This window comes from Mytilus edulis, chromosome 3 (genome assembly GCF_963676685.1).
Source record: "Mytilus edulis chromosome 3, xbMytEdul2.2, whole genome shotgun sequence".
NCBI classification, from domain to species: Eukaryota; Metazoa; Mollusca; class Bivalvia; order Mytilida; family Mytilidae; genus Mytilus; species Mytilus edulis.
In genome coordinates this window covers 23,312,642-23,325,840 of record NC_092346.1, presented here as the reverse complement: position 1 = coordinate 23,325,840, position 13,199 = coordinate 23,312,642, and the positions used below count along the sequence as shown (strand labels likewise).

The 13,199-nt window shown below is 31.0% G+C and overlaps 1 protein-coding gene across 10 annotated transcripts in view; it reads left to right on the top strand.

Moving 5' to 3' along the window:
• The window catches only part of LOC139514227 (calpain-9-like), a 102,928-nt gene that overhangs the window by 69,060 nt on the left and 20,669 nt on the right, over positions 1–13,199 (top strand). For 5 of the 10 annotated variants that reach the window (XM_071303088.1, XM_071303089.1, XM_071303087.1 and 2 more), the window contains 2 exons: positions 4,529–4,558; positions 10,455–10,590. In XM_071303088.1, the coding sequence (XP_071159189.1) occupies positions 4,529–4,558; positions 10,455–10,590 (166 nt within the window). Of the gene's footprint in view, positions 1–2,792; positions 2,871–4,528; positions 4,559–10,454; positions 10,591–13,199 lie in introns of all 10 variants that reach the window. The other 5 variants (XM_071303085.1, XM_071303083.1, XM_071303082.1 and 2 more) reach the window with 2 other exon arrangements.

The following is a 13,199-nucleotide window of genomic DNA, read 5'->3' as shown; positions in this document are numbered from 1 at the left end:
ATAAAAGAAAGGTTGGGTTTGATTTTGGGAGTTTTGGTCCCAACATAATAAGGGGCCCAAAGGGTCCAAAATTAAACTTTTGTTTGATTTCATCAAAATTGAATAATTGGGGTTCTTTGATATGCTGAATCTAACCGTCATGACTGTGTATGTAGATTCTTAACTTTTGGTCCCGTTTTCAAATTGGTCTACATTAAGGTCCAAAGGGTCCAAAATGAAACTTAGTTTGATTTTGACAAAAAATGAATCAGTTAGGTTCTTTGATATGCTGAATCTAAAAATGTACTTAGATTCTTGATTATTGGCCCAGTTTTCAAGTTGGTCCAAATCGGGGTCCAAAATTAAACTTTGTTTGATTTCATCAAAAATTGAATAAATGGGGTTCTTTGATATACCAAATCTAACTGTGTATGTAGATTCTTCATTTTTGGTCCTGTTTTCAAATTGGTCTACACTAAAGTCCAAAGGGTCCAAAATTAAACTTAGTCTGATTTTAACAAAAATTGAAATCTTGAAGTTCTTTGATATGCTGAATCCAAAAATGTACTTAGATTTTTTATTATGGGCCCAGTTTTCAAGTTGGTCCAAATCAGGATCTAAAATTATTATATTAAGTATTGTGCAATAGCAAGTCTTTTCAATTGCACAGTATTGCGCAATGGCAAGAAATATCTAATTGCACAATATTGTGAAATATCAAATTTTTTTTTAATTAGAGTTATCTTTCTTTGTCCAGAATAGTAAGCAAGAAATATCTAATTGCAAAATATTGTGCAATAGCAAGATTTTTTTTTAATTGGAGTTATCTTTCTTTGTCCAGAATCAACTTAAATCTTTGTTATATACAATATACAATGTATATTCACTTTTTACTACCAACTGATAAATTAAAATAATCTTTACCATTCAGTGATAACAAGCAGTTTTTTTACATCTTAATATTTTATGATGTATTTAAATGAGTAGTTATTGTTGCAAACTCCATTAGAAATTTTAATTGAGATTAGTTTTGGAATAAGGGAAAGGGGGATGTGATTAAAAAAAGTGGGTTCAATTTTTCTCATTTGAAATTTCATAAATAAAAAAGAAAATTTCTTCAAACATTTTTTTGAGAGGATTAATATTCAACAGCATAGTGAATTGCTCTAAGAGAAACAAAAATTTTAAGTTCATTAGAACACATTCATTCTATGTCAGAAACCTATGCTGTGTCAACTATTTAATCACAATCCAAATTTAGAGCTGAATCCAGCTTGAATGTTGTGTCCATACTTGCCCTAACCGTTCAGGGTTCAACCTCTGCGGTCGTATAAAGCTACGCCCTGCGGAGCATCTGGTTGGTCCTGTTTTCAAATTGGTCTACACTAAAGTCCAAAGGGTCCAAAATTAAACTTAGTCTGATTTCAACAAAAATTGAAATCTTGGGGTTCTTTGATATGCTGAATCCAAAAATGTACTTAGATTTTTTATTATGGGCCCAGTTTTCAAGTTGGTCCAAATCAGGATCTAAAATTATTATATTAAGTATTGTGCAATAGCAAGTCTTTTCAATTGCACAGTATTGCGCAATGGCAAGAAATATCTAATTGCACAATATTGTGAAATAGCAAATTTTTTTAAAATTAGAGTTATCTTTCTTTGTCCAGAATAGTAAGCAAGAAATATCTAATTGCAAAATATTGTGCAATAGCAAGATTTTTTTTTAATTGGAGTTATCTTTCTTTGTCCAGAATCAACTTAAATCTTTGTTATATACAATATACAATGTATATTCACTTTTTACTACCAACTGATAAATTATAATAAATAACATTCAGTGATAACAAGCAGTTTTTTTTACATCTTAATATTTTATGATGTATTTAAATGAGTAGTTATTGTTGCAAACTCCATTAGAAATTTTAATTGAGATTAGTTTTGGAATAAGGGAAAGGGGGATGTGATTAAAAAAATTGGGTTCAATTTTTCTCATTTGAAATTTCATAAATAAAAAAGAAAATTTCTTCAAACATTTTTATGCCCCACCTACGATAGTAGAGGGGCATTATGTTTTCTGGTCTGTGCGTCCGTCCGTCCGTCTGTCCGTTCGTCCGTCCGTCTGTCCTGCTTCAGGTTAAAGTTTTTGGTCAAGGTAGTTTTTGATGAAGTTTAAGTCCAATCGACTTCAAACTTAGTACACATGTCCCCTATGATATGATCTTTTTAATTTTAATGCCAAATTAGAGTTTTTACCCCAATTTCACGGTCCACTGAACATGGAAAATGATAGTGCGAGTGGGGCATTCGTGTACTGAGGACACATTCTTGTTTTGAGAGGATTAATATTCAACAGCATAGTGAATTGCTCTAAGAGAAAACACAAATTTTAAGTTCATTAGAACACATTCATTCTGTGTCAGAAACCTATGCTGTGTCAACTATTTAATCACAATCCAAATTTAGAGCTGAATCCAGCTTGAATGTTGTGTCCATACTTGCCCCAACCGTTCAGGGTTCAACCTCTGCGGTCGTATAAAGCTACGCCCTGCGGAGCATCTGGTGTAGTATATACCTTAAACTTTAAACATGAAATCTGCAGAAATACATCTAGAGCCAACAACAAAGTCTCAATTGACAAAACATGCATAAACAGCAATTTATTTGTCTTTTGTGTGGCATAAAGATTTCTGTAGGTATTGTACATTTGACCATTTTACAGAAAGTTTGACTTCCCTTAGAATTTTTACTTCGAAAGCTTACTGAAAAAGATTTAACCTCAAGTGATTAAAATTTTTATTTTGTATGATCATCAGTCTCATCCTCATGGAGGCATAGGTGGAGGAATGCAACGCACTCACATGCCAAGTGCAGCAAGTGCACCTCCTCCTCAGGTATTATGTGTGATCCCGAATAATCCATTAAACATTGGTATTTTTAATTAAATGTATTCCAAATTTTTGTAAGAGAAACAGGATTATATGCAATATTTTTCATTTGTTTTCTGTTGTGGGTTAAAAGTTATGTATTATTTTTAACTCAGCTGGCTCTAATCACTTTGACCATTTGGTTCTGTAAAATTATTAAATTGACAGCCTGTATAGGAGGAGTGAAAGAGCAAATAATCTAATAGCATATACATCTTGTTCAAAGTCTCATTTCTCTATCAGAAAAATAATTAGGAATATATAATTTAAATATTGCATATGATATCTGGAAGTTAGATTTTCACTTGTCTATTTTTTCTTTTCTGTGATTTCTTTTCTGTTTTTAGTTCATTGTATAATTATCAAATTATTTTAAATAAACATGTGTGGTAATAAGATTAATGACAGCATGTAGTTTATTGATTTGAGTTTGTTCCATTATTTTACTCCCATCAGTGATCTTATGTGTTTCTATGTTCCACAGGAACACTGAAGAATTGGTCACAATTTTGAAGAAATACTATTGAAAATTATTTTATTGTCAATCTATGATTTCAGTATGACTACTTGAGACTGAATTATAAGCTACTTTTACCTTATTACGTCTGTTTTGTTCACGCATCTTTGTAAATATAATGAAATTTGATGTGGCTGTCATACAAGTGAGAGGTTTGGCCCTATAATACTTGGTTCAATGCACCATTTTCTACATTTGAAAATGCCTGTACCAAGTCAGGAATATGACAGTCGTTGTCCATTTGTTTGATGTGTTTTATCATTTGATTGTGCCATTTGATTGGGACTTTCCATTTTGAATTTTCTTCGGAGTTCAGTATTTTTGTGATTTTACATTTTTTTTTAAGGGATTTTGACTTTAAAGCCATTTGAAATTTTAGATTTTCTTATGCGGTGATCACAAATCATTTTATCAAATGTATATTTATACATGTTAAGTTTTTCAAATTTATAAGTTTTGCTGCAACATAAATTTTGAAAGAAACTTTTACATTCAATTCTCTTTTCTATTTATACAGTAGTTTTGAGATTGAAATTGTAAAAATATTACCCATGGATATGATTAGTTTTGTTTCAAATGCCATATTTAAACAATAATTAAAAGGAGTTAAGGAGTAAATGTATCTTGCATGAGCATGATCTATGACATGATGCTGGTTAGCAATAGCTGAAGTGCAAAATGTCTTAAATTTAGTTGTTTGTATTACTTCCATCCACTCCATTATGTGTTTACATTGGTTTTTGAATTCATTCATACTTGATGTGTTTTCTAGATATTAGTAAGTGCTGATAACTTCCCTCTTGTCATTTAATATTCTAAGATGTTTTATATGACCTTTGTTTGAGTAAATTTATAAAAGAAAACAAAGTTTGTCAAATTATTCTGCAAAGTAAGCAGAAGTTATATGATTAATGAGTTCACAGTCTATTTTTGGAATGGCAAAGAATGCAATCCAAGATGTCAGTTCATAATAAATAAACGGAGAAAATATTTTGAGTATACAGCTTTGTCCCTATCTAGATAATGTTTATACTGGTATATTGGAATACAGTACTTAATTAAGTAGTTACTAATGTTATTAATAGTTTATTTTTTTGCATCGATATAGGAGCAATATAGACCTAGTCAGAGGAGGACAGTAAGTGAATTAATTGAGTGTTGCAGTGACTTGCATGTCCTTTGACTGTGTGTTTATCGCAGAAAGTAAAACTATTGTGAACATTATAGTTTCATAATCTCTGCTATCAGATAACAAATAAGGATTATACACTTTCACTGGAATATGTTATGTTTGTCATTACGAATTTATTATTATATGGAATACTACAAACAAAACATAATAATGGTTCAGTAATACTACTGGTAGATATATTAAGAAAACAAAACTATCAGTAGTATCACTTAACCATTATTTTAAAAGTGAAAAACAAACCCAAATTAAATGTTTGAAAAAAAACCCAAAAAAAACACCACCAAAGTGATTTTTTTTATTCCTGTAGAACAAAGCAACAGTATGTTTTCCTTAACATGATTGGGTTTTAAACTTGTGTTTAAATGAAGTGAAATATAAAGTCTTCATGTCTGTCAGACAGAGTGCACCTGACCTTCACCTAATTTCATGGATCAGTGATCAAGGTTAAGTTTATGTGGTCAAGGCTGTATCTTAAATGCTATATATGTCATATGTATGGAATGTTTGTAACATGAACATGTCTGACTGGTAGTTTTCATCTGACCTCATTTTTATGGTGCATTGGTCAATGTTATCATTTTCTAATTTGGTCTGATTGTCAGATACTCTAAGCAATATGTCAACTATATTTGGTGTTTAAAATGATTTTACAGGTATATGTTCGTCTGGCAGACTTCATCTGACCATGACTTAGTTTTCATGATTGGTCGATGTTTATTTTTTTTAATTAGTTCTGTATCTCTGATATATAAGCTATAGATTAACTTAATTTGGTGTATTGTAAGGTTTACATGTTTTTATGGCAAGGTTCATCTTACTTGATTTACCTTGATCATTTATATTTTTTAGCTCACCTGGCCCGAAGGGCCAAGTGAGCTTTTCTCATCACTTGGCGTCCGTCGTCTGTCGTCGTCCGTCGTCGTCGTCCGTCGTCGTCCTGCGTCCGGCGTTAACTTTTACAAAAATCTTCTCCTCTGAAACTACTGGGCCAAATTTAACCAAACTTGGCCACAATCATCATTGAGGTATCTAGTTTGAAAATTGTGTCCGGTGACCTTGCCAACCAACCAAGATGGCCGCCATGGCTAAAAATAGAACATAGGGGTAAAATGCAGTTTTTGGCTTATAACTCAAAAACCAAAGCATTTAGAGCAAATCTGACATGGGTAAAATTGTTTATCAGGTTAAGATCTATCTGCCTTGAAATTTTCAGATGAATCTGACATTCCGTTGTTAGGTTGCTGCCCCTGAATCAGTAATTTTAAGGAAATTTTGCTGTTTTTGGTTATTATCTTGAATATTATTATAGATAGAGAAAAACTGTGAACAGCAATAATGTTCAGCAAAGTAAGATCTACAAGTAAGTCAACATGACCAAAATGGTCAGTTGACCACTGTAGGAGTTATTGCCCTTTATAGTCAATTTTTAACCATTTTACGTAAATCTTAGTTATCTTTTAGAAAAATCTTCTCCTCTGAAACTACTGGGCCAAATTAATTGAAACTTGGCCACAATCGTCTTTGGGGTATCTAGTATAAAAATTGTGTCCGGTAACTTGGCCAACCAACCAAGATGGCGGCCATGGCTAAAAATAGAACATGGGAGTAAAATGCAGTTTTTGGCTTATAACCCAAAAAACAAAGCATTAAGAGCAAATCTGACAGAGTTGAAATTGTTGATCAGGTCAAGATCTATCTGCCCAGGAATTTTCAGATGAATTGGATCATCGGTTGTTAGGTTGCTGCCCCTAAATTGGTAATTTTGAGGAAATTTTGCGGTTTTTTTGTTATTATCTTGAATATTATTATAGATAGAGATAAACTGTAAACAGCAATAATGTACAGTAAAGTAAGAACTAAAAATGAGTCAACATGACCAAAATAGTCAATTGACCCCCTGAGGAGTTATTGCCCTTCATAGTCATTTTTTAACAATTTTCACAAAATTTGTAGATTTTCACTAACATTTTCCACAGAAACTACTGTTATAGATAGAGATAATTGTAAGCAGCAAAAATGTTTAGTAAAGTAAGATCTTCAAACACATCACCATCACCAAAACACAATTTTGTCATGAATTCATTTGTGTACAATGTTTAATATTAACATAGACCAAGGTGAGCGACACAGGCTCTTTAGAGCCTCTAGTTTAATTTGAAACTAGTAAATTCTTTATATTACTCACTATCAACATAAATTCAATCATGATGAGCAAAGCAGGCAAGACATTCAGTGTGTGCACTCATGCTTATAGAATTTGAGATTACATATATAACATAGTCCAGACTTATAAGTGTTTAATCCTTAATTAATTATTTTGTAGCAGAGTGTTCATAGGTATTTCAAGAAGTCTTTTTTTCTAATAACTACATTAAATATTTGTAGTTAAATTAGCATGCGTGATATAACATGTCTCTTGCATTTACAACTTAGTCCCTAATCTGTGTACTAAAAGTCTAAAATATGTTTCTATTCCTCTGTTTCAATCTATAGAAGAAGAAATCGTATATCGTGAGAGCTAGAATGAAATATTCAAACAGTAATTTCTGCTACAATGTATTAGAATTCTTGTGTATTGTATTTGTATTTGTGTATTCAGTAATAATGAACAGTATGTATTATAGTATTTGTTGATCAACACATATCAGACATGTCAGAGACAGTTCATTTTCGACTTATGAATATCACTTTGGCTATCTTCCACCTTCTTGTTTTATGTTGTTGAGTTCCTTAATTGGATTTCAGCAAATGCTGCATACAAACAGACTGATCAGGATTTAAACTTGGAGTTCAAATTAATACACTATACATGCAATTGCATATTTTGCTAGAAAAAAAGAAAAGTCAATTATTAAGTAAAAAAGTTCTGTAATTAAATTTTAAATATGCCTACTTGGGATTGCTGGTTCCTTATGTAAATAACACTAAATGGACTCTTTGGCCTATCTTTCATTGAAAAGAAATATGAAGGAAGATTTAATTTGTTTAAGTTTGGTCTGGAAAATAGATAAAACAAAATTACTTAGTTGTGTTAATTTATTTGTTTCCAACTTCTATGGCTCAAAGGGTCATCATTTGTGAGCTTTTGTCATCACTATTAGTTATCAGCAATTTTTTAAAGTTTATTGCCCTTAAATGACAATTTTTATTCACATTTTGGCATTTTATCTTGGAAACTATAGTTAGTAGACAGAAACTTTAATCAACAGCATGCAAGATCTTCAAAGATACCAGGATGCTAAAACTTTCAATCAACACCTTATTGAAACAGTCCTGATTTTTTTTTTAACCAATATATGGTTTATATTATAAGTTATATGGTTCGCTACTGACCCCATACAGATCCATAGAGGGTTAGTAAAATCCATAGCGGGTGAGGTCCGGTAAGGGCCGATTTTGGCCCCAAATTTCAGTTTCATCTAACGAGATATTTAGGACACTTTTTAAACACTTAAGTGTCTATTTTAATTGATTCGATTAGTTTATGTTAAAGATTTTAACTGATTCAGTCATTAAAAACGCTCCAATTGAAGCTTAAATATGAAAAATCTATCAAATATGCCAAAAAACGTCACTTTTCATATGGTTTTCGTCAAAAATGAAAGTGGCCGCATCCGTGTTCATTCTCAACCTTTATATATGTTATGTATTATCACGAAATACAACTTCCATTTCAATATTATGAATGAACACGAATGCGGCCACTTTCATTTAAGACGGAAACCGTCTAAAATTTAACTAAAATGCTATAATTGCAAAGATTTCAGTAATTTATCATGACTTTATGATGCTAGTACACGATATATGTGCATTGTATTGTCAAAAACAGCACATATTTATGTAGCAGAAGCATTTTACTTTCCAAAAAATAGCTTAAAGATTACATTTTCACAATTTTGCAAAACTGCTTAATTTTGGGGCCAAAAAGGGGTCTTACTGAACCTACTCCTTTTGAAAGACCAGACACGACATGTACAGAATATGCAACTTTTCAAATGAGAAAACCAATGGCTGATTTATGTACAAAATATTATAAAAAAAAGTATGATAGACAACAAACCAATGACAACCACTGAAAACAGCTAACAGTTAAACATGTTTTCAAGAGTCCAGCTCTCCCCTAGCCTGGAACAGCACAAATCCTGGAACAGCACAAAATGAAAAGAAACTAAAAATCAAACAGTGACTTTTCAAATTGACACAAAGCAAATAAACGGCTAACAAAAAGACTTATATGAAAAGTAAACAGCAGGGCAAGGTGGTGCTTGGAATATTTTGTAAATAATTTAGTATCCCAATTTTTATATAAGCATCAAAGTATATCTTATGTCCTGTTTAACATATCAGGATCCAAGTAACCTTTAATTTCAGAAGTATTCAAGTGAATGCGGTATCTTTTTCTAAAACAACTTTTGAACAAATGCCTCTAGTATGGCTCCAAAAGAAGTTTACTAAATGTACTGTAGGAAGTTTTATTTTGTTACATGTTTTTTTTTTTACTGGGATTACTGTATGATAAGTATAGATAGTAAAATAGAAAAATACTAGGCAAAGCATCTCTTTTGTAACCATGTAACAACTCAGTTCCAACTTGTTTGCAATGATCCTTCAATGTCATTAATATGAAGAATTGCAGTAGGTGACAGATTCAGGCTCCTATTAGCCCATAAGATATATATTTTTGAGATTATGATTTTGAGTTTAAGTTTCTACAGGTGCATAGATTAGTAACAAAAAACTTGTTCAATTTGTTATTAAGGAACGTGGTATGAGAGTACAAACAAAAAATGGAAGAATTTTTTCATACTTTGTCAAAAGGTTAACTTATTAATAGAATTTTGAAATAAATATGAAAGAATAGATAGCTTTTAATAAAATGTTTCAGAATATCATAAGTAAAAATGGATTCACATAATGTTATTTCCTGTCATTAAAATAAACAATTATCTGATTGTACATGTTAAACACGTGCTCAAAACCCATGCTTTTTGTTATTTGTTTACTATAAGGTGACAATCGGTAAACTTCGGCTTCAAAACACAGCATTTAATGAGCAGCCATATTAGTTAAATCATAACAGACAGAGAGAAAAAAAATTGACGATTATACAATATATTTGCGTAAAAAATGATAAAATCGTGCACAGACGACTAAGTTTATGATATATACATGCATTGATTTAAGAACTGGATAAACATTATTTTTCACCACTCACTGGTTTCATAAGACTTTAACAAAAAATAGACAAATTTTGTAAAAAAAAATTATTATTGGGTGCATCTAATAAAAGGCTGACCTATTTGAAAATCTAGATCTATTGCCATCTGCTATTTAAAAATCCAAGATGGCAGAAGACTCTCATACTGCCTGAAGTGACTTATTTAGGACTTATTATTTTAGCAAGTCATGATTTGCATGTTGTATGCTGTGCAAGTTGCCTGCATTAGGTACAATCCAGAGTTTTGTTGAATAGATAACGTTTTATGAATTTTGTTGAATAGAGAAGTTTTAAAAAATGTTGTTGAATAGAGAAGTTAATTACAAATTTTGCATTTAAATAACTGATAACTTTAGTCATTTTTATTTTCACCTGTTACTTTTAGTACAGTATGAACTTATAGTCTCTTGTAATCAAAAGTGATTCAAATTGCATGAATTTAGAAAAAAGCTAAATCTCAACTTGTAGTTGAATGAAACATTAAATTTCTATAGCATACTTCATCAGAGTGGTAATTTCTGAACTGAGTTTATTAATATCTCAGTTAGATTTTATTTTCAGCATTTTGTTATAAATTGCCCCGAGTCCAGTTTGAATGAAGATTTCATTTATTTTTTGTAACAGGAGGAAAAGCCTCCAACAGAAGAAGAAGTAGAACAAGAGGATGCTTTAAAGAGAAGTTTCAAAAGAGTTTCAGGAGATGATATGGAAATTGATGCATTTGAGCTAAGGGACATTCTAAATGCAGTGTTTAAAAAAGGTGGGTACATTAATGATTAAGATGCTATTTGACAGGGACATGATTATAAAGTCAAAGGAAGGAAAATGTCTCTGTGGTTGATTTTGATATTAAATGCTGAATATCTTATTTAAAGGGATTCATAAAATGATAGCTTATTGTACACTAATTTCTAAATAAGGGAGATACATTGTTACTTGCAGTTTAATATATGACACTTCCGGTTTTTATTTGATAGTTTACTTGATGCTGATTCCAAAAATATATTGTTCAATATACTTTTACATAAAATAAGTACAAAAAAAAGCTACTTCCGGTTTACACCAGGTCACTTCCGGTTAGCTTTTCCATGGTCTAGTGGCTTACAATGTATTGCAAAAAGTCCCATGGCTTTATCATGTATACATATGAGGTAAAAGTAGAAGTTAAAATCTTGAACACCAAATTTACCTATGACCTTGAATTCAATTTCAAGGTCATAAACTAAGGGCTTCAAATCAAAAGACCTTAGGTCGAAATTATATAAAAGTTAATGAGTTATATCTCCATATGCCTAATTTTTGATAAAGGAAGGGAGAAAACTCCAATTTAATGTTAGTGTACCCTATAAACCAAAACTTATGTGTTATGACATGTCGCAACTTACATTTCTGAAAAATATGTTGTCGATATCTTACACGGTTTTTGAAAATAAGCCAAAATCAAAATTTGAAATATGAGCATGACCTCTAACCTTGACATAATTTTCTTTTTTTTAATCAAGGACCTCAAATCTAAAAATGTTAGGTCTCTATCACTTATGGTTTACAAGATAGAAATGCATATCACTTATATAAAATGCATAAGGGGAAATAACTCTCATATGGAGTTTTCATATTGCTTCGGTCAAATTAGAACAAATCATGAGAAGGATATAACGAGCAATTTTTATACGACTATATATTGGTTTCACGTCGTTGTCGTCAGCGTCGTCCAAAGACAGATGGTTTCCGGATAATAACTTTAGTATAAATAAAACAGAAATCAATAAAATTTTTACACAATGTTTATAACCACAAAAGGAAGCTTGGGATTGATTATGGGGGTTATGGTTCCTAAGGTTTAGGAATTAGGGGCCCAAAACAAGCATTTATCTAGTGTCAGGACAACTTTAGTATAAGTAAATAGAAATCAATAAAATTTTAACATGTTTATAACCACAAAAGGAAGCTTTGCATTGATTTTGGGGGTTATGGTCCCTAAGGTTTAGGAATTAGGGGCCCAAAACAAGCATTTATCTAGTGTCAGGACAACTTTAGTATAAGTAAATAGAAATCTATAAAATTTTAACACAATGTTTATAACCACAAAAGGAAGCTTGTGATTGATTTTGGGGGTTATGGTCCCTAAGGTTTAGGAATTAAGGGGCCAAAGGGGCCCTAAACAATCATTTGTCTAGTGTCAGGACAATAAGTTGTGTATAAGTATTTCAATTGTTCTGAAATTGTACCACAATGTTTAATACCATAAGTAGAAGGTTGGGATATATTTCAAGGGTTAAAGGGCCAAAAAGGGGCCAAAATTAAGCATTTTTATAGTTTCAAGCCAATAAATTGGAGTTATCTTTCTTTGTCCAAAATGGTTGTTGAATCACACCTTAAACCAATACTTTATGAAATCTTCTTTGAAAATTGGAGTTATCTTTCTTTGTCCAGAATAGTAGTTAAATCAACTTAAGTCAATGCTATATATACAATATACAATGCAATATTCACTTCACTACCAACTGATGAATTAAAGCAATCTTTACCATTCAGTGATTAAAAGCACTTTGATTACCATTCTCGAGTTATGCCCCTTTACAAGTGGAAAAATTGAAGATTTTTTTAGTTTTTGTTCTCTTAACTTAAGTTTGTCTTAACTAAATTTAATGAAAAGTGTATATAATGTGTACAAGTTATCATTTTGTACAAATTATAATTTGCACAAAAAAATTGTACAAATTATAATTTGTATTTTGACTTTGTACAAATTGTAATTTGTTCAAAAAGTGCCTGTACAAATTACAATTTGTACAAAATTTGATGAAAATTCACTTATAACTTGTACAATATTTTATAATATATATTTTGATGAAAAAGGCATTGATATACACAACAGAATTGCTAATTAATGACCACACAATTCACCATATTTATCAAATACTAAATTAATTCTGTATCTTTCGTTTGAGATGGCATCGGGAATGCAGCACAATATCTTTTGACTTTCACATTTTTACAATTAAAAGTACCCGCCTATGCATTTACATGAAAGAAACCCCTGTCAACCTATTCTTTAAAGGCTGGTTAACGGTGATACATAGCGAAAGTTGAAGCCCGAGAACAGTTACTGTGAATAAAATGTGTCTTTCATAGCTTGAATTTAACTATGAGACATAAATATTTGTACAGGCACTTTTTGTACAAATTACAATTTGTACAAATTCAAAATACAAATTATAATTTGTACAATTTTTTTTGTACAAATTATAATTTGTACAAAATGATAACTTGTACACAACATATATCATGCTTATTACCTCTAAACTCACTCTAAACTCAGTTTAAGTTCAATTTTTGGCAGCTTCGCTTTTACAGTTCTAAAGTTAT